Here is a 25,569-nt window from a genome sequence, read left to right on the forward strand (position 1 = left end):
GATTTTACAGGAAGGAGCACTGAATCCCAAACCTCAGAGACATTGAAGTACAGTTTCATAGAAGACAAACAACTAACAGGTCAAGAATCTATCTGCAAGCTACATTAAAGCTGTAACAAAATCTTCATGCTTTAAAGATGACTTCAGAAACTTTTTGTCCAACCAACGTTTAGAAAAAGTCCTTCATGCTTTTATTAGCTGTAGAGAGGACCACTGCAGAACACTCCCTAATAGGACCACTGGATATCTGCAGCTCATTCACAATGCTGCTAATACTGACACCAAAAAGAGGGAACACATTACTCTGACTCTGAGATCTCTGCAATGGCCTCCAGTTAAATCTAGAACTGAATTTAAAGCCCAGAATATATCAGAGATTTGTTTGCTGAAACCTGATAGGTTCCTTCAGATCTGGGCTGTTAGTGGCATCCAGAGTTCAGACCAGACACAGTGAAATAGTGTTGAGTCATTATTCTGATGGAACCAGCTCTCATTAGAACTTAGATTTGTTTCAGGTCCATTTTTAAAAGTAAGCTGAAGACAGTTTCCCCCCACTGCATTTAATAAATCAGTTTGATCTTATAAAGTGTGGTTTAATCTGCCAGTAAGTTTATTAAATGTGTCTGCACTTCTATTCACTTCATTTTAAACTAATTACAATTTGATTATTTTTGTACTTTTCTGCAGTTTTAGTCAATTATTCTGTCAAATTTATGTGGCCTTTAATCAACTCATCTGTCTTGGTGTTTAATTTATTGAAGTCAAAGCAAAGTCAGTCAGCTTTATTGTCAATTCTTCAACATGTACATGACAAACCAAGGATCAAAATTACTTTACTCTCTCTACTAAACACAGTACACAAACGGTTTCTGATTTTATTTATATATATATATATATATATATATATATATATATATATATATATATATATATATATATATATATATATATATATATATATTTATTATTTTTTTAACTCTTTTACTCGATATAATAAGCTTGCTGGCTAATGGACATTGTACAAACCAGCTAGGAGTGAATGTTGTTAAATCATAATATAGTAATTTCATATGGTGGACATGAACGTTTTTAAACTGCTACTGTAAATACAGACGTTGTGATTCACACTCCGACCAGGTGGTGGCGATAAAGCGCTGATCTGTTGTTTGGCAGCAGCCGCTAAACCTCAACAGGAAGCAGCAGTAGCAGAAGAAGAGTGTAGTTTTATTTGTGTGACCGGTTTGAAGGGGGAGTGTAAAGATGGTTGTCGCTGTCATTAAATCTCATCGGACTCGGTTTAGGAGTCTCTGTGTTTTATATCCAATGTTTAACTTGAAAACCAGCCGTCAGTTAATATGTCTGTTAGTCACCGTCTGTGTTTTGACGAGCCAGTCGCTGGCGGAGGACACGGACTTTATGGAGGAGTTTCTGAAACGAGAATATTCTCTGGCGAAGCCGTACCGAGGTAAGTTTACTGTTAGCCCGAGTCAGAGGTTATCTTAGTGTTAGCTAACAGCTGAGATACTAGTTATTATTGACCCACGGTAGAAATTTTCTCTCGTAAATGACCTTAACGCTGAGTTTAGCCCACTGTTGGATAGCTATAGCTGCATTAGCTGCTAGGGATAATAATTAACTCAGAGGAACTTTGGTCCTCTCAGGCTGTTGTGGTTATAAATCTGAGCTAATGTTAAATGATAGCTGCTGTTAGCCCTCAGCCAGTTATACTCTATTGGTTAACAGTGCTATTAAAGTTAGCTAACAGCTAACATTACCATCATAGTATGTCTGTAGATTCTCAGTCGTCCACCTCGCAGTGTTCCTCAAAGCTTCAGGAAGAAACAACTGATCATCTCTTTATATCAATGTCTACTATATTTAAAGGAGACCAAACTAGAGCTTTACAAGCATGCACCAGTACAGCAGTTCACCAGCATCTGCTCCATCAGTGCTGGAGGTCGTCTATATTCACCCTGAACACCCATCTTTAACAGGAGGTTGACTACAACACCAGTTATCAGCTCTAATAACGCAGCTTTGAGATCTTCCCAGAAAATGTTCCCACCATTAATATCCTGAGTCACCCCTGACTTGGCAGTTTCACAACCAGTGTCTAGAGGAGTGTGAGTCATTGGTGGTGAATGGAGCCATGAGTTAAGGTGAAAATATACATCTGAACCCCCCCATCAGTCCGTTACAGCTAAACAAGCCTTCTGGATGAAGGTTCTTCAAGAACCCAAACAGAAGTCTGGTTGCTTTCTAATGACAGTCTTAGGATTAGGTATCTTCTTAGTGACAAGAGCAGCTGTCATGAGGAGCTTAATACGTTAAATACGTGTTAGCACTGCAGTAAAAGTCTTACAACTCCACTGGTTTCATTCTTCTCATACATCCGATATACTAATAAGTATCATTTACAGAAAACTTGACCACCTCCAAGGTCTGGGAAGCAAATAAAAATAGAATTTTTGATGGATGACTTAAATGCTAAATTCAGTCTGATCTAATGTTAAAATAAACCTTTGTACTTGGAGTTTAGTGGATGAGTTTGGTGGCTGTGTTTTGTTCGTGTTAAGGCTGTACCATCCTGTTTATTTACATCTACAGCTGCTTTTATCTGACTCAAACTATCAGAACATGGAAAAACACATAACTTTATACCAAACAGTTATTACCAAATAAATATTTTCCATTTACAGTGTGATCAGGTATAACATTTATTATAGGCAACAGTATAGAATTGTTGCTGAAGTTTAAGCTATGTGTGTTTGGTGTGTCTAATAACCTTATTTATATCTGGAAATCAGACTGTAGTTAACATGATTTACAGATGGGTTTTATCTATGAAATAAAGAGACAGTCTCTTCCTATGAGTCCTAGTGGTTAAAATAGAACTCTTGTGAATGTAATCAGGACATTTTAGTCACTTTTTTTGCTGCCGCTTCTCCTAAAATGTCCCCCTGGTGTTTCAACTAGTATAAAGAAGCTGATTGGTTGTAATCTTGAGCAAAGAACAGGTAAAACAACACAGGGATGGCACAACCCTAGTGAGACAGGATAAGACAAAACCTTTTACCCCAGAAGGTATTCCTGTGAAAGTGAAATAAAATAAAATGTAGTTGTTTTTTTTTTTTTAAGGGCAGTGTGGACATTGAGCTCCGTGCTGAAAGTAGCTGGAGAATGTGGTTGTTAATGTGCGTTATTGCTGTTTTGCAGGACTGGGTTTCTCTAGTTCTTCGCAGTGGGACCTGATGGGCACTGCCATGGTCACACCCGACCAAGTGAGGCTGACTCCAGATCTGCAGAGCAGGCAGGGAGCTGTGTGGAGTCGAATTGTGAGTCAACAATCTGTATCATTATCTGACAAACCACACCTGAACCTCTCACATCCTGCCTAATGCTCAGAAAGTACACATTAGCAGGACAGATGAATACTGATTTGATAGGAAAAGAGATATTTCTAAGGAATGTTATGACTGTAATACGAACAATCTTACATATGTTGAAACTTTAAAGAAGAGTTTCAAACTGTGTGTGTTACTCAGTTCTGTTGACAGATGCATGCTACACATAGCATAGCATGAGAATAACCTGCTTGTCTTCATTTCTGTTGCTTTCTAGCCTCTCGTCTTGCGGGATTGGGAACTCAAGGTGCATTTTAAAATCCACGGTCAGGGAAAGAAGAACTTAAACGGGGATGGACTGGCCATCTGGTTAACCAGAGATCGCATGCTAAATGGTAGGTTAATAATAATAATAATAAGAAGAAGAAGAAGCTTTTCTTAAATCGAACAGCTTGAAGGAATAATCCACTCCCTCACTATCTTCTGTCTTACAGTCAGATCATCCCAGCTCATGTTTATTTCCTGTACAAAGTGACTTGAAATACGAGGTTTTAGTTGCTTGAAGTCGTCCTTTTAAACCACAGTTTTTCAGTTTTCTATTTCTGCGTTTGACAGATGCAGGAAACAATTCCCCATATCAATATCCACAAGATCAGCTGCTGTTTCTAAAGCTTCATTTGTACTAGAGAATTGTTTTTCCAGTGAGGTGGGGTGGTTTCAGTATTAGCTGCATGGGTCAGTGATTTCAGTTCTGTCGTATGTTTGAGGTCATATGTTTGTCATTTTTAAGCCCTTGTCCCCAGTAGAAGTTACAACCCAGATACGTTTTTTGTCACAATCACTAGCAAGAGTGACACTTTAAACTAGAAGTGTTTCTCTCAGCTTTTATACAAAGAGTCTGATAAGCTCAGCGCACAGTGTGACAACTTAAGAAATAAAAACTTTAATGCTTTCCTTTCTATTACTTATTCTTTTGAGTGGCTAGATTTATGTAGGGCTTTGACACCTTTTTGAAATATTTTAAAAAACATGAACAAATCCCATTACTTTTACACAGAGCTTAAAGTAACATATTTAAACAGCTTGCGAAAAGAAACATTGATGGTGTCTAAAGGCCTGAAGCTTGTTCCTCGTGACCCACACCGTGCTCTGCCTCGCTGTCTGTTTGCAGGTCCTGTGTTTGGCAACATGAACCAGTTCACTGGACTTGGAATATTTGTGGACACTTACCCCAACGCTGACAAGACACATGATGTGAGTGCCAGCTGGTAGCTTCCCTTTCAAACTTGTGCTCTGAAAAAACACTTAGCTATACTAAGGGGAATAAACTTGTCAATGTTTAGTATTCCACCCCCTGAAATGATTTTCTAGCAGCAGCAGAATTATTTGTGCACTGCAGTTTGCGACATATATCAGGCCAGCCAAAGCTAATTCTGTGTCGTTCAGTGTAAGGCCTACACTGCCAAGGATCCTCTTCATTTACATAAACTATGTTCCTCTGAAATGTTTGCCATGTTTGTCTTCCTGCCAACCCTTTGAATGTGCAGAAGACACAAGCTGGAACTCAGGTAGCATGAGAAACCGCATGAGACCTTCTGAATATCTACTCATCATCTCACAGGGCTCCAGACTAACTTTTCCACTGGTGGCACCGGTGTGACCAACTTTCTCATTCGGTCACACCTCCCACCTTGTCACAGGCAAAACACATCTGCTTATCGACAGACACTACAATTCACGATGTTCCCTAAACGCCTCATATTGCTGGCTGCTCGGTAGCTGCGGTGCTCAGACAAGTGTGTGACCAAAGGGAACTTGAAGAGTTAAACTAGAGCTTTCTGATGTCAGATTTGTCCCATCTACATGTATATATATCTATATCTACATCTGTATACAGGAGGTCCTCGACTTACATCAGAGATACTTTCTTACGGTGTGACGTAACTTAATTTTCGCCGTAAGTCGGAACTCCTGTAAAAATGTAAACAAAGCCGTTACGTGCATCACGATATCAATTAGTTTATATATTTGTACAACTACAGTAATGACAAGCAGTCATTAGCTCACACTGAAACACAACTTGGTAGGAAAATACCCGCGAAAATGTAAACAAAGCCTAACATGTTCAAGTATCCACTTTTTGTCACCAGTGATCGTCGAGACAGTCCTGCAACTTAGTCCAAGCAACCAGCCGATGTTCGTCTGTGTTTTGCCCTGTTCAAGCCTTTCAGTAGATCTAATTTCACTTCCATGGAGACGGCTTTCCTTTTCTTCGAAGCATCAGAAGAGTCTGACTTCCGCTTGGCAGCCATAATGAAATTAGTGAATGTAGCATAATCCAATGTGGCAGCAAATGTAAACAAAGCCGTCATAAAGCGCCATGTAACTACTGTACATACAGTATTCATCCGCTCCGCTCGCTGTGTGATGACGTATTCATCCGCTCTGCTCGCCAACTAGTTCCACTGAACCAGTTCTGATGTAACAACGAAACACCGTACGTTAAACCGAGGACCGGTCTGTAATCAGTTCTGATGTAATTGCGAAGAGACATAAGTCGAGGACGTCATAAACCGAGGACGTCCTGTTCAAAAGTTTGGGGTCATCCAGGCCATTTCCGGTTTCCCATGAAAACTCCCACTTTTATTCATGTGCTAACATAACTGCCCAAGGCTTTTCTAATCATCAATGAGCCTTTCAACACCATTAACTAACACAATGTAGCATTAGAACACAGGAGTGATGGTTGCTGGAAATGTTCCTCTGTACCCCTATGGAGATATTCCATTAAAAACCGGCCGTTTCCAGCTAGAATAGTCACTTACCACATTAACAATGTCTACACTGGATTTATCATTCATTTAATGTTGTCTTCATTGAAAAAAAATGCTTTTCTTTCACAAATAAGGACATTTGGAAGTGACCCCAAACTTCTGAACTGTAGTGTATATATATATCTATATTTCTGTTTATGTCTACATGCGATCTTTTCTATGAACAGAAAAAACTGTGCAAGTAGTTGTGCTCTACATTTCATGAGACCACCTTTTTCAGTATAAATACTGCAGTACACCAAAGCTATGAAAGTACTACTTTCCACCATTATGGTTAAATCAGTAGCTGCCGGTTAGAGCGACACCAATACCACTGAATAATCAGCATGTCACCAATTGAAATTTTAACTCAATCACTCTCAAAAAAAAGTTTAAAATGTGACCATTTTGGTGGTGGTCTGGAGCCCTGTCTTACCATGTCCATCACATCATCCCGTGTCACGTCCACTACACACATTTATGGTGATTCATCGGTGCTGTCTGCCGTCACTGTGGACTGAAATAACAGAGTAATGGTGTGTAATTGTGGTCCAGCAGAGTGGTGCTTTGTGTTTGACTTGACGCCTCTGCTTTCCTCAGAGGACTTTCCCTTACATATCAATGATGCTGGGGAACGGCACCCTGTCGTATGACCACGATCGTGATGGGCGGCCCACTGAGATTGGAGGATGTACGGCTTTGGCACGCAATTCGGTTCACGACACTTTCCTCCTCGTCAGATACTCCAAAAACAGGCTGACGGTACGACACTCTGATAGATGCTAAAAGTTTTAAGATGTCATTTGTCTTTAAATGCTACATAACGTCACAAAATGAGGCTGGATTCAAGAGTTGGTTTGTCCTTCATCAGTGACTCATACTGACTGTTCCTCTGCCCCTCAGCTGTTGGTTGATGTAGACGGTAAACAGGAATGGAGAGAATGTGCCGACGTTACAGGACTGCGGCTACCTACAGGATACTTCTTAGGTGCCTCATCTGCCACTGGAGACCTGTCAGGTACCAAACCTCAGCTTAGCCACTGCTCAGTGAAGTCAAGGTGGAATGGAACTTAGATATATCTTTAGGGAATTGATCACAAGGACCACCACCAAACAAATCCCGTACGCTTCCCTTCCAAATGCCTGGCTGCTAAGATGACAGAATGCTTTAGGAGGTTGGTGTGAGTTCTTTCTTTAAGTCGTCTCTACGGACGTGTTCGTCCAGATAACCACGACATCATCTCCATGAAGTTGTACCAGCTGACCGTGGAGAGGACTCCAGAGGAGGAGGAAGAGGAGGAGGTCACCATCCCCAGAGTTGACAACATGGAACAGTTCCAAGGTAGATGCAGGATGGCCATTTTCACGGTTGGATAGTCTTCAGAACTGTAGCAGCTTATTATATAATAATATGACTCCTAATTTCCAACCTCATGACCATAGACTGGATATTAAAAAAATGAATGTAGTGAAGTGAAGCCAGTGCAGAAGTGACTTTAACCTGCATTGTTTCTAGCAGCTACAAAATTGCAGCTCCTCAGAATATGTTTGATTGTATCAAAGTCTATGAGAAAATGACTCTAATCTGCCTTCATCTTTTACCTCAGTAAACATTTTCTGAATAAGTCGATGGTCTCAATCACTAATGTCAGGTCTCTTTGTAAATTATGGTTCCTTTAGAATACCATAGATATTTCTAATTGGCTATATCGTCATGCCCAGTGTCATAAGTGTCTGATCCCCCCTTACTTGAACTTTTTTGCTGTTTTTTTTTTTCCTATTCAAAAGAAGTAAGATGGCCACAACCAAATGGCTTGAAAACAGTAGTTCATAAACCAGTGGGTGACGTCGCTGTTTTAATGTCCATCTTTCATATACAGTCTGTCTTTACTGCTGCAATCTTTCTCTCTGGTGTGCAGCTGCAGGCGGGGAGCTGACTGAGCTTAGAAAGAAGAAAAAATACTACTATCACTCAGTAGTTATTTCAGTACTAGAGCAGCTAAATGACATGAGGGGGTTAGAATCAGAGTGGTCTAACCCACAAAAATCCAACCTGAGTTTTATATCATTTCTGTAATATTTAATGGTGTAGATTTTAGTGTCTGAGTGGTCGAACCCACAACCCAAATATAATGTTACAGTGGAGCTTCCAAAGTTAGACCATTCTGGAAAACACAAAACTTTGAACCCATTTTTCTCAAAAACTACAGAAAGTGGGTTAAACCAGTCGGCTCGCATAGTGATGAGATATTGCCTGTATAAGGGTGCTATAATGATAGATTAGTAGGAAAGCTGCTTAGTTCCATGGAAGGAGTCTTTTTATGCTTTTTTACATTGAAGCCATGAGGTGATCAGTTCTGTTTTTAAATGAGATAACCAGTTCATGTTTCTCAGCATTAATTCTCAGGGTGGCATTACTAGCTAGAAGCAAACTCTTGTATTTTAATGTAAAGGAAATCACTATTCATAAAGTCTTGGAACAGAAAGTTGAACTGAATGCCTAACGTGACTCTCATCCTTTTGCTTTGCAGTGGAAGTGGAGGAGGAAGGAATGAGCGGCATCCAGTTCTTCTTCACCCTCCTCTTCTCCATCCTGGGCCTGGGCGTGCTGGGAGTGGTAGGGCTGATGGTCTACGGCCGCTGGAAGGAGAACAAACGCAAGCGCTTCTATTGATCGGAAAGCAGTTGATCCAGCTAGGTTTTCACAATGTGTGTTTCTTAATCGACATACACGACAACAATGCAAAGACTGCCGTAGCTTTACCGAACAACACAAATCAAATGAACAAACGACCTCATGAGCAGATGAGGTGATGAGAACAGACGAGCCAGCTGTAAAATACTCTTTTTGAAGTGTTCTGGAAGATAGATGAGATAAAGCTGCTCTCGTGATTTTATTTTTAAAATTTTTTTTCTTTTAAAATACGCTCATCTCAGCTTACAGCACAGTGAGTCTGTGGTGTCCTTCTGCTCGGTGAGACGCTGCGTCCACCAGCAGGACGAGAGACCAACTCCACAATCAGTAGCAGAATCAAATGCTGTGTGGAGTTTGCTGACCACGTTCCAGGATTCCTGCAGACCAGATCCAGCTCTCAGTGGGTGGGGTAGCTCCTACAGGGAAACAGTAAGAAATGATGTGAAGATGATGGCACCAGTTTGGTGATTATCATTTAAATCAGGGCTGTCAAACTCATTCTAGTCCAGGTTCCACATTCAGCACAATGTGATCTCCAGCGGACTGGACCAGTAAAATCACAGCATAATAACCTATAAATAATCACAACTCCAGAATTTATTCACAGCTATCTGGAACTGAACAATTTAGTATTTTAACGACAAAGTCAGACCCAACATGACAAAAAAACCCCCACCAACAATAAGACAAATTATTACAAAAACAAGACACAAAACAACAAAAACCAGAAACAAAACGATCAAAGAACAATGAACAGTCTAGTATTTTATGATATAAACAACTTGTTGTGGTCTAGAAATTATTTTAAATTTATAGTGTTACTAATTTGCAATCTGCAGTTAATGTCTTCCCTGGAATTTTTACTCTTTGAGGGCCGGATTGGACCTTCTGGATGGCCGATTTTGGGCCGAGGCCCGCATGTTTGACCCCCTGATTTAAATCAACTAGTTAGGAGTTAGTCAACCTACATTCTTCTTTTATCCTGTTGGATTTTAAACTAATTTTAGAATTTTTACATCGGTATTCTCTTTTTGTGAAGTAAAGACATATTTTTGGGGACTTGTCTTCCATTCAGGCTGTTACAGATGGAATCAGATATGATCTGGGTTTACTAGCTAACCTGCCCGTCGTATAAACCAGTGTTAGCTAGTAGGTAGCTAGCAGAGCAGGATCCTAGCAGGAGGTGTTCCTTTCAGCTGGTAGACCTGTGGAAATGAAGGATGCTGTTGAGATGAGTGTGGTGTGTAGAGGCTACAGCTAACGTTAGTCCTCTGCAGCTCCTCTGGCTTCATGCGATAAAACCAAAAAACATACACGGTTTGAATTCTGGCGCCATCCCCAACTCCCAGCACCTCTTCAACGCTTGCACTACTCCCCACAAGTCTCATTATGAAACCGTGTCGAGCACGATCTGCAATAAAATGCTGAATCTCTGAAACTATCCAAACAGCAACCCTGCAGGATTTCATTTAGGGTAAGAAGGAGGTCACAGGGATCTGAATCTAGTAAATAAGTCAGCCACAGAGTAGTGATTGTGTCTGTAGTTACCATGCTCTGACCAGGCACATAGGATCTTGGAGCACCCATGTTTCGCAAAGACACACCGCAAATAATCCCAGAACTTTTTGATTACTCTCCTTATTTGTCTTCACCCGTTTGTTGAGCCATGCCCATTTTTTGGAAATCTGATCACATCTGAAGGATTTCTACCAACTAAACCAGGTCCATATATTCAGTTTCCCTCAGAAGTCCATCAGATGACTGAACATAAAGATGCTACAGATCATATTTTACTCCCTTTCAGCAGAACTGTAAATCCTGCTGTACTGCTTCTCCTCCCATTTGGGAACGTTTCACCCACTAGGAAGTGGCTCCGGTCTGCAGAGAGTAGTGTAGTGTGTAGTTCCCTTTACCTCCACTTTAATCTAACTTGTAGCTGCTGTGAAGACCAGTCAACCTGTGGATCATCGTAGACTTCTTGCTGCACTGATGAAGTCTCACTGTACTGAGCTCCCATGCATTGGGAGCACCTTAAGTCTGGCAAAGCGCTTCCATCAGCTCACATAACGAGTGGATTTATGTTAGCTGACTGTAAACGTACAGTTACTGAAATGTTGAGCTCGATGTTGTACATTAGAAGAACGATTCGAGTGAGCAGTGCTGCTTAAAGTGCCTCGCTAGGAACAATAAAGACGAGCTCCTATTTGATCTTCAGTCTTTTCTGCGGGTTTGAGCTCCCCTTTTATTCACTAGTTGGCATCACGAGTTATTGGGCTTCATTTGACTTCTGAAGTTACCGAGAATTCTTTTAAAATGTTATTCAAAAGCATCATTGTGCACCCGGCATCGTTTCAGGAACAGCTTTTATGTGGGATTGAGTTTCATCAATAGAAACGTTTTTACGTTTCATCAACTAATTTGTTTGCAATAATTTTGCTTTAGACTTGAGTACGCACTGTGAACTAAATAGCCATAAACAGGATTTTGTAGATGTGAGTTTAAACTGATGAGTTTATGTGAGTATGAATGTTTACTGTTGATTTTTTGAACCTGTACTAGGACTGACGCCATCATTTACGTTGGTGCCTTACTGCAGCTGTTCTACTTCTATTACTAGCTTGCATTTTAGCGACATCTTTCCTCTATTATTCTGGTTTTTCTGTAGCGTGGGAAGGAGCGCTGCAGTCTTCCATGTTTTCCTTAAAACTAGCAAATGTCAGCTTCATAAATAGGCTGCAAACATTTTAAAAACATACTTGTAATACGCACAAAACGTTTTAAACAACTTTTTACAATGCTGACGTGTCTGCTCAAGAACAGACGACCGCATCCGCTGGACGCAAGGAAGTTATTCATCATCAGGAGTTACTAATAACAGTAGCAACAGCCGTCTTCTGTTCAGGCATTCCGGTAGGTCAGGACTGTTTCAGGACCCTGATTCTGAACCTATGGCTATGTATAAATGTCGCTAATGAAAAAGGTCGGACCTGCAGTCACTAAAGGGGGAATTCCATGTGAACTTGTGGGTTTTCCTTCTGCAAATGTGCATTTATGGAGTCGGACTGAAGCTATGAGACTTAATTGCTTAATTAAACGAAAGCATCATTGTGATTCAACAATGATTTAGCGTTGCACTTTTGTATTTTAACTGTTAGACAGGTTTTAAATGGTGAAAATCAGTTAAAGAGAATGAAAGATACTCTATTTTCTAATCAACCTGCTGCAGACCCGCAGTGCTAAGGTGTCCTCTAGCCTGAGGGGAGGGTTGGAGTGGTTGTGTTGAGCTAATTAACCCCACAGCTCCAGGTTTCTGTCCCCTTTTAAACTCCTACTGTTCGACATAACCGACTCCTGCGGCCGATGGCATTTGTCAGACTGATGCTGAAGGCTTCATAGAGCTTTCTTTGCATGTTCCCAACACCTGAGAACACACTTTGATATGTAAAATCAGTGGAGTTTTTCTTTTACCTTGAAACAACAACAGTAGCTGTAAAGTCTGAACCCTTACAGAGAGACCTGTGAGTCCAATTCAGCGGTTCTTGTTGTCGTTCTTGTACCTGAATATTTGGTTTTCTGATCATGATTCAAACCAGGTGAGACTCCAGAGATGTTTCAAGCTAAAAGTTCGACCACCACTTCTCTGTCGGTGGGTTTTCTGACTACAGGCTTCTCCTGTGTGACAGTTTGTATTTTTCTTTACAAAATTGAAACAAACAAAAAAAACCTAGTGTCAGGTTTGATCGGTATTTGTCTGTGAAGCATCAAGAATACACAATAAAACTGAGTATTTCATGAAAGTCTCTGACACTAAAGTAAGACCAGCACTCAGGTTATTCATTAGTTATTTGTAGAATGCCATTTTTCAAGACTGTTCCCCAAACAATTGACTTTCAGTCAAGTAAAACACTGTCATAGTGAAATATTTGCAGTAGGAGTTTTCTCAGCAACAGTATGGATGTTATTAGAAATCAGGGAGACCAATAACCCACATTTGGAACCTGTATACATTTTAATGAAAAGAAGAGTTTGGTGAAGTTTAAAATAACACAAACTGCAAAACAGAAGTTAAGTTGTAAATATGTTCTAAAAAGGATCCTTCAGCGTTGAGAGGCTTTTCCTCCTGACAGTGCCGTTAGCAGGACACAGATAAAGAGAAGCAGCTGCATCGGAGTTACAATATCACATTTATAAAGTATTTCATCAGGAATCAGTTGGAAGAACTAAACCGATAACCTGAAAGATGCTAGAAATCCAATCCAGAGCCAATAATGGACTCTGCCAATAATCTGTTATTTTGTAGAAACGCTGGAGAGGATTTCATGTGGTTGTTGTGTATTCTTAAATGCTTTATTGTAGTTCTCAGATTTTGAAGCCATATCAATCAGTAGTCGACTACTTTAAACCTGTTCATGGTTTTGTTTAGAGTTACTTCTGAAAGGTTTACTGTTGTTTCTCTCCTCCTAATGGTTTTAGTAGGTGCTTGTTCTAGTCTTCACTGTGTGTCAAGACATTTGTTCTAATCAGTGCATTTAACATGAGCCATGTCTGTAGCAACCAGCCCCGTAGCTAATCATTAAGTTCACCCAGTCGTGCTAAAAATCCAAACCCTGTTCAGAACAAAGTGTGAGTGGAGAGCAGATGGTTGGTTGTGCTCCTGTGTCAGAATTTGTTTTTCAATAAAAGTTTCTATGGTGATTTTCCTCATGTGGTAATGTCTGTTTTCTGTTTCCTAAACAAGAGTTCAGTTGGAATTATTATTGTGATCATTAGTTATGGAAGAAACTCTCCCTAATAATCAAGATATTTACTCGAGAGGTCTGTTAATTTAAGATTTAAAAAAGTGAAGATTGATGCCACGTTTTACATTAATAACTAACAATAATGATAAAATTAGAAGGACTGAACACTAAATCATCAAAACAAAAACACAAAATGAATGGTTTGTCAGCTGAACATTAGAATCTACTGGAATTTGGGAAAATTAATGGAGGGATTCTGAATATCCTTGTGTACCCTCGGGTGTCCTCTCATGTTGCAGATTTGACTGCAAATAGAGATCCTGAAGGTGATGGATGAAAACTTACCCATTTTCTTTCTTTCCTCATTGTTTAACCCTCATTTCATCCTGCGGGGCAAAATTAACCCGTTTTAAAGTTTGAAAATGTGGAAAAAAAGTATATATTTTCACAGCGAAACTTCTGATGTCCACATTTTCAACATTTTTGGGAAATCTTTGAACATTTTTGGTGGAAAAAAAATTAAAAATTTTCTTTAAGAACATTCACAAAAAAAAAAACAAAATCCAGCGAATTTCACTGGATTTTGGTTGATTTTTTTGTGAATGTTCTTAAAGAAAATATTAGAAGTTTTACTGATATATATATGGGATCGTTTTAGATATTTTTAGAATTTTTTTGGAAGATTTGTACTTATTTTTTGAAAATATGTACAAGAATTTTCTTGGCACATTTGGGGGATTTAAAAAAAAAAAATAGAACTTTTAAGGGAAACTTTTAAGGAATTATTGGAATTTTCTTCCTGAAGGTTTTGCAAATTTTCTGAAATTTGGGAATTATTTTGTTGAATTTTTTTATTTTTTTCAGACAAGGAAATAATATTTTTTGGTGCCCGTAAGTGAGGACAACAGGAGGGTTAAACTCCCATCAGGCGTAACATCATGACCACCTGTCTAATATTGTGTTGGCCCCTTCATGCTGCTAAAACTCCTCTGACCCAGTGGTTCATGGACTCAGGACCTCTGGGGATGTCCTGTGGTGCTGGGATGGTGGCTGTGGATTCTGTGGGTCCTGTGAGTTTCAGGTGGGACCTACCTAGCTCAGGCTGATCCTGGACCATCCCACAAATGCTCAGTAAGATCAGGATCTGGATTTATCCATCAGAAATGATCCAAGGAACAACTGGTTAAATTGCGGGGGTGTTTCTGGGTCCCATCAATTCCTGCCGCCCGCTACATATTTAGGTCATGTGATTTGGTGTCCGTACATAACTTACACATGCATAACACCTGCCTGTGCTCAGCGCAAGGTCATTTTTTATTAAAGATTTCATCCGTCGGAAATGATACAACTGAGCAGCCTTGGAGGAGGACTGTGCTCTCTGAGTGCTTTTCTTTCTTTCTTTCTTTCTTTCTTTCTTTCTTTCTTTCTTTCTTTCTAATGTCATCTTCATTGAAAAAAATGCTTTTCTTTCAAAAATAATGACATTTCTAAGTGAACAGTACTGTATATCGAGCTATCAAGTCTCATTGTCATGTTTTGATTTCAAATTCAGTTTCCACTCTACTGTGAACATAATTTGAAGAGACGTGTAAATTGATTTGTTGACTCTGTCTCCTTATTAAAGTTATTTTCATGTTATTTCATTGATTGCTGCTCGGTGTGGACGCCCCTCCTCTTCCCTGTTGATCCTGTAGACAGTAGCTGGTAGACGGAGGCCCAGTCGCCTTTCCTCCTCCCACTTTATTTTCTCTTCCTCCTCTACCTGTCTGTCGTCAGTGAAAGCTGGGAATGCTGGGAACGACACCAAACTCCTGCTCACTGCATCCGTCACTGGGATACAGCTGGATACAGAGTAGTTGAGGTAAGGCCACAGACATTCAATCAGTTTTATCATCATTTATGTGTCCTTCCTTTCAGTTCCACCATGGATTTATACATGTTTGTATGCAATGTTTTTATGTGATGAAAGTATAAGGAGAAATACTAAGAAAATTAAAAATAAAAGCAGCGTTTTTAAAAAAAATCTATTTTCAAACTTGCAAATTTTATATGAAGTGTATTCAGAAAAACAAATATAGAAAAATAGACATTAACATACAGGTTCAGATATATGATCTATTACTGTGGAAAAAACAGCTACTTTGCTCTAAGCTGCTTTCACAAAGCACATTGTTGGATATTTAAGCACAAACTTGTAATAAATGGTTGATCTGGAGATAAGAGCACATCCTAATGATTAACAGGAGTCTGAACACACAGGTGTCTATTGTGGCTCAGGGCTCAGTGTTGCCACATCAAACAGTGGCGTCCTGTAAACAGCAGCAGCCTCACTGGTTTTTCCTCCTACGTGTTTAAGGACACCTGAAAGTCTGTAATTCCGTTGTTTGTATAAAAGAAAAGGCAGTAAAGATGACTCAAAATGCTGAACTCTTACAGATCTTACGGAGGGCAGACTATCAGGGAGGATGAACCGCTCCACGGTGAGCTGCTTGAAGACTCTGGTGGTGGCGCTCCACTTCCTCTGCTGGGTAGGTGCTTAGAAAACCACTATAATACTGTTCAAAAGGTTTGGGGTCACTTAGAAATGACCATTCTAGCTGGAAACGGCTGATTTTTAATGGAATATCTCCATAGGAGTACAGAGGAACATTTCCAGCAACCATCACTCCTGTGTTCTAATGCTACATTGTGTTAGCTAATGGTGTTGAAAGGCTCATTGATGATTAGAAAACCCTTGTGCAGTTATGTTAGCACATGGATAAAAGTTGAAATCATGAAATTGTCTGGGTGACCCTGAACTTTTGAACGGTAGTGTACACTGCAGGCGTCACACACGCTCAAACCAAATACAGAGATGTCATTTGAAGGTGTAGTACAAGCTTTATTTGGATGAACAAACCGTTTAGACGTCCATATGCCAATGTTTCATGTCACCTTCTGCTGGAGGGTTTAGATAAATGCTCCTGAGAGGAAGAGAATGAAGACCTGAGTCTCCTGTTTTCATTGTTATTCTGAGTTTTCTTTGGCTGCTGTTTTGAAGAAAGTTTTCACTAAAATGAATATAGCACACAGAATCTCTTCCTGTTTTTGTGTAATATTTAGTAAAACACTAGAAACCACAGAGTCAAAATTGACCAAGTTTTAGTTAGTGTAGCACCAACACTAAACTGGATGACCTTACCCAGTAACCATGAGCAGAAAACCACTCAGGGTAGTTGAACCATTGTTGGTGTTTTTGTGAATAAATCATGAAAAATCTGTTGATTCCTTGCATCCATACCAAACTGTTCTCTGCTGGACACATCCACAGAGAGGTTCTGAATGTGTTGTCAGATGTGTTTTCCACTCCCTGCTGCACAGATTTCATCAAATGTCACTGAATGTGCAAGCACCCATAAAACAATGCTGAAGTTTGTTATTATTTCAATATAATAAAGTCAGAGTGAGGCCAGATTAAAATTACTGCATTCCTCACTACCTGAAAAAAAAAAAAACATCTAGGGGTGACCAATGTAACTTACACCTGGTCTGGATATTATGGACGTAGTATGGATCACTGACAGTGGAACAAAAAGGAGTCAGACCCTTAACTGAGGCAGAAATATGGGCAAAACTGGACAACAGTTTATAACATTAAAGCAGTCATTGTTCCTACCCAGTATATGATTTAAGTGCTGACCTGATGAGATGATACGGGTCCTGAAAACTGAGCAACACCTAGTTCTTGGATCAGCTGGCAAAGTGGATGATCAAGGATTCATTCAGGAAGCCTATTAGCGTTTGCTATAATCTTGTTGTACCACAGGGGGGTGGTATTGCACCATTTCTGACATTCCTTATTGTGATCGCATTTATATGACATAGTTTTGCATGATATGCTTCATTTTTATTCTATAAAATGAATCATCCTCTAGTCTTACCACCGGTTTTACTTGAAAGCAACAGTTTTATGAAGGGGCCTAAAGTTTACTAGAGCTGGGATGTTCATGCAGTGGAGTTAAAGTAGAATATTTCTCTCTGACATTCAAGAAACTGGAAGTATAAAGTAGCCTCATTTCATATGTGAGTGTAAGTAGCTACCTAATGTGGTGTTATTTCCTGAAAATTGGCTGATATTTCACAAATTTCATATTTTCAGTCAGATTAGAGCTTTAAAGAAGAAAGGAAATAATCCATAGATTTATGGCAGATTATTATTATTATTATTGTAATAATAGTGTGTTTCAAGAGCCACATTAAAAGAATATCTAAAACAGTGAAATTCAACTGGAATAATTGTTCATAACATTTGGTGCTGTTAGAATGTTCCATGATATTATCACACATTCAATACTTAATAACATGTTGGTGGCTGACAGGTGGAAATACATGCAGAATCATAGAATCACTATATAAAAAACCCTTTAAGGTCTTCAATAGAAAAGCAATGTCATATCATGTCTGTAATATCTTAGAGAAGTACAACTTATTGAGCTTTGAGAATTTAAAAAAATTGAAATGTGCTTGTTTGATCTCCAAGCTGTTCCATGGACTCACCCCACCCCCCATCTGTGACTTTCTTTAAAGAAGGCCTCACAGTGGTCTGAGGACCAGGACCTCCTTTAGAGGGGGCTGTGAGGTCCCACACAGAAAAACAGCCTTCAGACTAAATGTTCCTTCTGTAAGATCCGGATCAGTCTTCCACTCTCCATAAGGGAGTGCCTCACGTTAGCAACAGTCAAAACTCCCCTTAAACAGTGAAAGTCAACCAGTCTGGTGACCTTTAACTTCTTTGTGTACTTTTTGTGATGTGCTTTTATTGTAATCTGTTGTCCTTTTATTGTGACTTATTGTCCTGTGTTTCACTGTTACGCTTTTTTTTTTTTTTTTTTTGTAACCTGCCTAGAGACTGTGGATGTAAATTAGCTTTGCTCCTGTAATCCGGCATATTTACGTCTGTTGCTGCCTAAATGTGCACTGTCCCTATCAAATGAATAAATAAATAATAATCCTTCAGAACGCTAACATGAAGTGTCTGTGTGTGTGTTGGAGCTGTGTGGTGCCTTCGTGGTGGCCTTCGGGGAGTTCCAGATGATACACTCTAAATTCGCCTCTCTGGTCACCACCTTCTGGCCCGTCTACCCCGCCAACACCCTGGTGGTCACCGGCGCCATCGTCACCTGTGTGTGTTACCTGGGAGTGCTGGGAGGCATGAAGGAGAACCGCTGCATGCTCATTACGGTGAGCGTGGAACATGACCGAATACCACATTGATTCGCTCAGATCATGAAAACTCACTCACGTTTGAATACAATGTGTACTTGTTGCAGTTTTTCGTCCTGCTGTTCATCCTGATGCTGGTGGAGCTGGCCATGGCCTGTGTGTTCCTGGTCTACAGCAGAGAGGTGGGAGACTTTCTGTGTTTTTACCCGTACAAGATTAGAAACAGGTTTCTATATTGGTGAATATATCAGTTTCATGAGTGGAGTCAAAACTTTTCCAAGCATGTGTGTGTCCCATGTTCGATTAATGCAGACGTCCTTCTAAATATTTCTGTGTATGAATCGGTACAAAACAATGCTGTGAGACAGTGTTTTAGTGCATCGAGGACTTGGAAGAGCAATCTTGTAAGCAAAACAATTTCTATTTGAGAAAATGAGCAAATAATATGTAGGGTTAGATGTGACAATAGTTGTCAGTTTTCTATGAGATGATTATGGGACTCGTTTCAGCTCCATTTGTCTTTACTGTTGGGTAGTTTAAGCCAACATTGCTTCCCCGTGTAGATCCTGATGAGTGGCAACTATAATTATATATTCAATTCTAAATTCTGCTGGCAGCCAACTATGAGAGTCCGACACAGGAGTAAAGTGCTCCCACAGGTTTGAGACATGAGTATAATGAGTTACAACTGTGAGCTGGAAGGTTAGAAAAGCATCAATGTATTTCTCAGCATTTTAGAATAATCCCGATCTTTGAAATGTTTAGTAGCTGGTGTTCTGCTTTATATTTGAGGTTAAAATTTCTTTCAGTACCATTGATAAGAACCTGTTTTCTCCTCAGCTTCTCATGTAAGACCTTTAAATTATACAGTTTACTGAGATTGTGATGGTTTGATATATTTATTTATATAGCTGTTCTCTACACAGCTGTTCTTGTCCACCTTAAATTAAAGCAACAAATTGAAATGCCCAGCGGAGACACACAGAGACGAAAATGAGGCCAAGAACAAATCCATCAAGAAACAGACAGCAGCACCTTCCTACATATAATTACCAGCCATCACAAAACTGTCTGACAGCTGTTATATAAAGCAGCTAAGATTAGAACCAGATAGACCAGGTTAGTGTTATTGCCTGTCAGTGAGAATCCCATGATCCTGACCTGTGATCCAGTAACACTATGAAGCTCTGTTATACAGTCAGTTCCTTGATAAGGAAGAAAGACTGACCAGACAGAGTATTTCACTGTATTTCACATATTACTGCTGCTTGTATACGCTGTTATGTTCTGCTATAATTTCTGCTTCACCTTCCTTTAGTCTTGGGCTCAGAATTACTGGTTACAGAACTGTAACGATCTCACATACATAACAGCACCATAATTACACTGATGCATCAAAATGCATAATGAATTCCCTGGCCACTTTATTAGCTACACCTTGCTAATAAAAAGTTGGACCCCTTTTTCCTTCAGAACTGCCTTAATTCTTGGTGTCATACTTTCAACAAGCTGCTGGAAACATTCCTCAGGGATTTTGGTCCATATTGACATGACAGCATCACACAGTTGCTGCAGATTTGTCGGCTAAACATCCATGATGTGAATCTCCCATTCCACCACATCCCAAAGGTTCTATTGGATTGAGATCTGGTGACTGTGGAGGCCGGTGGAGTACAGAGAACTCATCGTCATGTTCAAGAAACCAGTTTGAGATGATTTGAGCTTTGTGACGTGGAGCATTATCCTGCTGGAAGTAGCATCAGAAGATGGTCCACTGGTCGTTATGGGATGGAGATGGTTAGCAACAATACTCAGGTAGACTGTGGAGTTTAAACGATGCTCAGTTGGTACTAAGGGGCCCAAAGTGTGAGAAAAAAAAATATCCCCCACACCATTACACCTCCAGCAGCAGCCTGAACCGTCGATACAAGGTGGGATGGATCCATGCTTTCATGTTGTTTACTCCAAATTCTGACCCTACATCTGAATGTTGCAGCTGAAATGGAGACTCATCAGACCAGCAACATTTTTCCAATCTTCTATTGTCCAGTTTTGGTGAGTCTGTGTGAATTGTAGCCTCAGTTTCCTGTTCTTAGCTGAGGAGTGGCACCTGGTGTGGTCTTCTGCTGCTGTAGAACATCTCCTTCAAGGTTCTACGTCTTGTGTTTCAGAGATGGTATTCTGCATTCTTTGGTTGTAACCAGTGGTTATTTGAGTTACTGTTTCCTTTCTATCATCTCCAACCAGTCTGTCCATTCTCCTCTGACCTCTCACATCAACAAGATGTTTTGGTCCAACCAACTGATCACTGCTTATTTCTCTTTTTCAGACCATTCTCTGTAAACTCTAGAGATGGTTGTGTGTGAAAATGCCAGCAGATCAGCAGTTTCTGAAATACTCAGACCAACAAAGAACAACCATGCCACATTCAAACTTCCTTAAAGCCCCTTTCTTCCCCATTCTGATGCTCGATTTGAGCTTCAGAAAGATGTCTCGACCACGTATACATGAATAAATGCATTGAGTTGCAGCCATGTGATTTTCTGATTAGTTATTTGTGTTAACAAGCAGTTAAACAAGTGTACCTAATAAAGTGTCCAGTGAGGGTGTATTTGTGTCCCCAGCTGAGGTTGGCTATTTTGCCACTTACTCTTGAAACTGATGCTTTTCCAAGCTGGTGGAATAGAAATCATTAATTAATCACGCACCTGTTTAACTGACATGACTGCCTGTTTCAGATGTTTTCAGCCTATATAATGGACATTATTATCATGGATCATTCCTACATATATGGGCCAGTAGGGACTTCCTTTGCTTTCCAGTTGGCTCAGTACGCCCTTTGCACCTCATTGAATGGAGATGCCACTTTGCACAAGACGAACAATAGTCTGCATTTGGATGCTGCAGCTGTGTGTGTGTATATATACACACACACACACACACACACACACACACACATATATATATGACATATATATATATTACATATGAGACTGCTCTGTGATTTTAAGAGTCATTGAATGGACTGAGAATGTCTGAATCGGGTGATGTAACTAACTACAGGTGGAGATCATTCATCAACATGGTTTTCCAGGTAAACCAGGTAAAACTGTGTTAAGAATCCTGGTCTAATTACTACCAGCTTTCCACATACTGCTCTCAGCACAACCTGCCATTAATCTAAAGGCCACAGTCTCTAATGTCCTTTTGGCTCAGTATATTTCAGCTGTGTGGTCTGTCTTTCTGTTGTGCAGATTGACACGTACTTTGAAAGAGATCTGATGGGAAGCTTGGAGATCTACAGAGATTCCAGTCCAGAAGGCAATAAGACCATCAAGGATGACTTCGATGCTGTTCAGTACCTGGTAAATGTGAAACTACATCCTTGCTTTACTAACTTTACCTTTTTATTCAGCAGCCGTTGTGGTTTATCATTCCTCTTCTCATGTTCTTACATCATGAAACTGTTATTTAATAGCTTCGATTGGAGAAGACACTTGTGTCTGTGTAAGTAAAAATCATTTAATTATATTTACATCATTCAATTACAATATATGTAAATGATTTCTTGGTAATGAAAGAAAATGCTTTTAAAAGACCTGAGAGACAACGGGTGCTCAGATGGAATACGTATAGGACATTTTGAAACATAGTCTTATGCATATTATAACCTATTCATTTCATGTGTTTGTAGCTTACAAATTACTAGTACTGTTGGCAATGATTTGTATGACACACACTTTAGTTTTTCTTGGTAAGTAGTCTGGGTTATGTGTTAAACAGTAGACGCCAGGCAGCACATCGCTGTTAGAGTGAAACCAGTTGATCTTTGTTACTGTCATATTATTCCATGTCATTTGCTTTCTCCTCCTTTAATAGCATCCTTCCAGTAAAGCGGGTGCTTGTTTTTTTGTACAGTTCAGGTGCTGTGGAGTTCATGGTGTGGCAGACTGGGAGGGGAAAGTTCCAATCTCCTGCTGTACTAAGGACCCCTGTAACACCCCCAACCAACCCAACTGGGAAGAGGTCAGTTCTGTTATAACTGCATAAATCACTGGTTTCAAAGAGAAAACAAACTAATATCACTCATTGATTCTGACCAGTGATTCCTCTAAGAGTGTTTGTTTTTTAAATCTTCATTTTATCAGTGTACCTGTTCACTGCTGATGATGTTCCTATGGTCTTACACCTACCTGCAGCAGTCAGGTAGGTGTAAGACCTACCTGACGACACCCTTCAACTTTGGGACACATAAATATTCCACTTAGACACTGGCTCATGCAGTCCCTCTGTATTCAGATGGAGATAGCAATGACTTTAACCCTGTAATCAGTAGTCAGTGCTAAGCTAGGAAATACTGCTAACTTAGCCTTTAAGTCCTCACCAGTCTGGTTTCAGAGCCAATCACAAGCTGGCTTCAACTCAACACTTAAGCTTCATTTATACACAATTACACTTTGGATCAATGTAGGTGGCCACTGGTGGATCTAGTTTCAGTGTATCTGACTTGTTCATAATGCAAACACTTCAAGCTTCAAAAACTGTTCGTTAGTTGTCATCTTTTCACTGCCTCTCCATCGTAATCATTGTGTTTTATTCTGCTCTGCTACTAACACTATCTCCATTTTAGCTCTTTATCTCTACTGTAAACAGGATAAACATACACGTTTTGCTTTTCAGGGTTGCCTTGAGAAACTGAGGGACTGGTTTGCCAGAAATTACCTCAGCACAGGGGCAGGAGTGGTCACAATGTTTATCATACAGGTACAGTACATTCAGCTTTGCTCATTACACATCTCAGTAATGTCCCAGCAGATGATGTCCATCAGCTGTCACACACCTGAAGACCTGCTGTAGCTTCACTGACTGGACAAAACAGCTTTAAGTTTAAACCCATAGAGAGCAATATCCACCCTACTTTCTGATGTTCTAGCTATGGCAGTCATTTTGGAAGCCATCAACTAGAGCTACAAACAGCTAAACATCTGTTCAAACACATGGCATGATTATTATCTGGTTTTGTATGACAACTATTTATTTTAGGCTCCTCACTATCCCCTCAGTCAACCATTACTGTTCTTTGTAATGGACTTTTTGACTAGTTTTGGGCAGTAAAAGAGGCTGTAAACAAAAATCTAACTCATCCCACATTTAAATGTAATATAGAAAATGTTTTAGCAGCTGAAACATAAGCCTGTATTTGAAGCTGGGCTAATCTATGTTGATTTTTCATTGTATTTTTAGCTGTTTTGTCCCCTCCAAGCATCTGTCTCTGTTATGTCCACCAGCTAGTTCCTAACTCCGTCTGCTATTTTGAACTTGACGTCACATAAATTGTGGGTTTTTCAAACATTACACAAAGTAATCTGACCCATTTTCCTGGTTTATGCTGAGGAGATGTCACATTTGCAAAACAGTTTCATTCTAGTGAAATAATATTGTTCTCATTTCCTTTGTTTGCAGTTTGTTTGCCTGTCTGTCACCATCCCTCTCTTTTGCCACTTCAGTCGACAAGGACTGGGTTACCAGTAAAAAGAATCAACAAAATGGTTTCTGAAAGTTACAGCTCTCCCTCAACTCTCCACGTTAACGGGAGGCGTTTCCTCCTGTCAAATATTTATTAATCTGTTCTGAATAGCCAAAGTCCCGCTGCCATTAGCAGCCATTAAGAAAAGAGTGAAGGGAGTAAAATGTGAGGGTGACTCATTATTACTGTTAATGATGTCTGTAGGTGACAGATGTGAAGACATTTCATTGGTAGATAAGTCATGACATGATCATGTAGGACCTACAGTAATTCACAAAGACCCCAAACTATGGTCCCCTAAAGAGTGCTAAACAAGATTATATTCATTACTTTAAGACATCGGCTATTCCCAATACACTCAGGTGATTATAATCATCTCCTCCTCCCCAGTAATAACTATAGCCTAAATCTGCTCCTGTTTTTCTACTTGCTGCTCCTTCTGTTATTCAAACCCTGTCCGACAGTCTGTCCTTGTATTTCTACAGTAAATCTCTGAGATTTTATTTCCTTTGTCCTGTATTTTATCAGCTCTGTGTGAAGTTTCCCAGTTTGATTGAAGAATGTTCAGACCATGTAGGAACAAATCTAGTAACGGATCTGACACAGAAACAGATTAAAACTGAGAAGGGATCTGCACCTCAGACTGGCTGATGTAATTTATCTACTGCTATGTTTTTGAGCCCTGTTTTAACCAAAGGTTCCATTAAAAGTGTGGTGAATTATCCAGTAGCAGTTCCAGCTTGTCATGTATCCCTGCATCTACAGATGGCTGTTACTGGATTGCTTTAAAAATGAAGAAAACCTATCCGATAGATAGATAGATAGATAGATAGATAGATAGATAGATAGATAGATAGATAGATAGATAGATAGATAGATAGATAGATTGATTATTTATTTTTAGACTGAATGTTTGTTGTATTTCCAAAATGGTTTAGTGCTCTCTTCTGAAGTTCTTTTACATATGGATATTTCCTCCTACGCACCTGTCTACAAGACATTATGAGCCTTTACTATGGAAGCAAATCAGACTCATCAGATTCTGAATTTTAAAAGCTGCTGAATTTCTTACTTTGAATTTTTTTGCATCAAAATTACGTATGTGAATTTTTTATGCCTGAATTTAGCTCATCAAAATTCTAAAAACCAGTTAAAAATTCAATGTCTTCAAAATTCGCCATCAAAAAAATCTGATGTCTTCAAAATTCACCATCAAAAAATTCAATGTTCAAAATTCGCCATCAAAAAA

General features: G+C 39.6%; 2 protein-coding genes across 3 annotated transcripts; both read left to right on the forward strand.

Moving 5' to 3' along the window:
* The first annotated feature begins 1,218 nt into the window (after window positions 1-1,218).
* Window positions 1,219-13,552, forward strand: lman2lb (lectin, mannose-binding 2-like b). 2 transcript variants are annotated; one of them, XM_035946478.2, is made up of 9 exons: window positions 1,219-1,465; window positions 3,217-3,335; window positions 3,622-3,739; window positions 4,516-4,598; window positions 4,892-4,912; window positions 6,758-6,919; window positions 7,061-7,175; window positions 7,383-7,499; window positions 8,689-13,552. In XM_035946478.2, exons 1-9 carry the CDS (start codon window positions 1,261-1,263, stop codon window positions 8,829-8,831), a joined length of 1,083 nt encoding a protein of 360 aa, XP_035802371.2. In that variant the 5' UTR covers window positions 1,219-1,260; the 3' UTR covers window positions 8,832-13,552. The 2 variants fall into 2 exon arrangements, with proteins under 2 accessions (XP_035802371.2, XP_023122113.2); XM_023266345.3 differs by lacking the exon at window positions 4,892-4,912 and having other exon boundaries at window positions 1,220-1,465.
* Window positions 13,553-15,319: 1,767 nt separating this feature from the next.
* LOC111566001 (leukocyte surface antigen CD53-like) lies at window positions 15,320-24,961 on the forward strand. The gene is made up of 8 exons (XM_023266346.3): window positions 15,320-15,452; window positions 16,028-16,119; window positions 18,623-18,811; window positions 18,901-18,975; window positions 22,048-22,158; window positions 22,712-22,819; window positions 23,474-23,557; window positions 24,257-24,961. The coding sequence occupies exons 2-8, from the start codon at window positions 16,057-16,059 to the stop codon at window positions 24,323-24,325; spliced, it is 699 nt and encodes a 232-aa protein (XP_023122114.1). The 5' UTR covers window positions 15,320-15,452; window positions 16,028-16,056; the 3' UTR covers window positions 24,326-24,961.
* The last annotated feature ends 608 nt before the right edge of the window (window positions 24,962-25,569 follow it).

The sequence above is a fragment of the Amphiprion ocellaris genome, chromosome 6 (genome assembly GCF_022539595.1).
Source record: "Amphiprion ocellaris isolate individual 3 ecotype Okinawa chromosome 6, ASM2253959v1, whole genome shotgun sequence".
Lineage (NCBI taxonomy): Eukaryota > Metazoa > Chordata > Actinopteri > Pomacentridae > Amphiprion > Amphiprion ocellaris.

Bases quoted from the DNA above. Each gene is read 5' to 3' on its own strand.
- LOC111566001 (XM_023266346.3), top strand. From the start codon at position 16,057: ATGAACCGCTCCACGGTGAGCTGCTTGAAGACTCTGGTGGTGGCGCTC. The intron at 18,812-18,900 runs GTGAGCGTGGAA...TACTTGTTGCAG, and splicing joins ACCGCTGCATGCTCATTACG to TTTTTCGTCCTGCTGTTCAT. The intron at 18,976-22,047 runs GTGGGAGACTTT...TCTGTTGTGCAG, and splicing joins TCCTGGTCTACAGCAGAGAG to ATTGACACGTACTTTGAAAG.
- lman2lb (XM_035946478.2), top strand. From the start codon at position 1,261: ATGGTTGTCGCTGTCATTAAATCTCATCGGACTCGGTTTAGGAGTCTC. The intron at 1,466-3,216 runs GTAAGTTTACTG...GCTGTTTTGCAG, and splicing joins TCTGGCGAAGCCGTACCGAG to GACTGGGTTTCTCTAGTTCT. The intron at 4,913-6,757 runs GTAGCATGAGAA...TGCTTTCCTCAG, and splicing joins AGACACAAGCTGGAACTCAG to AGGACTTTCCCTTACATATC.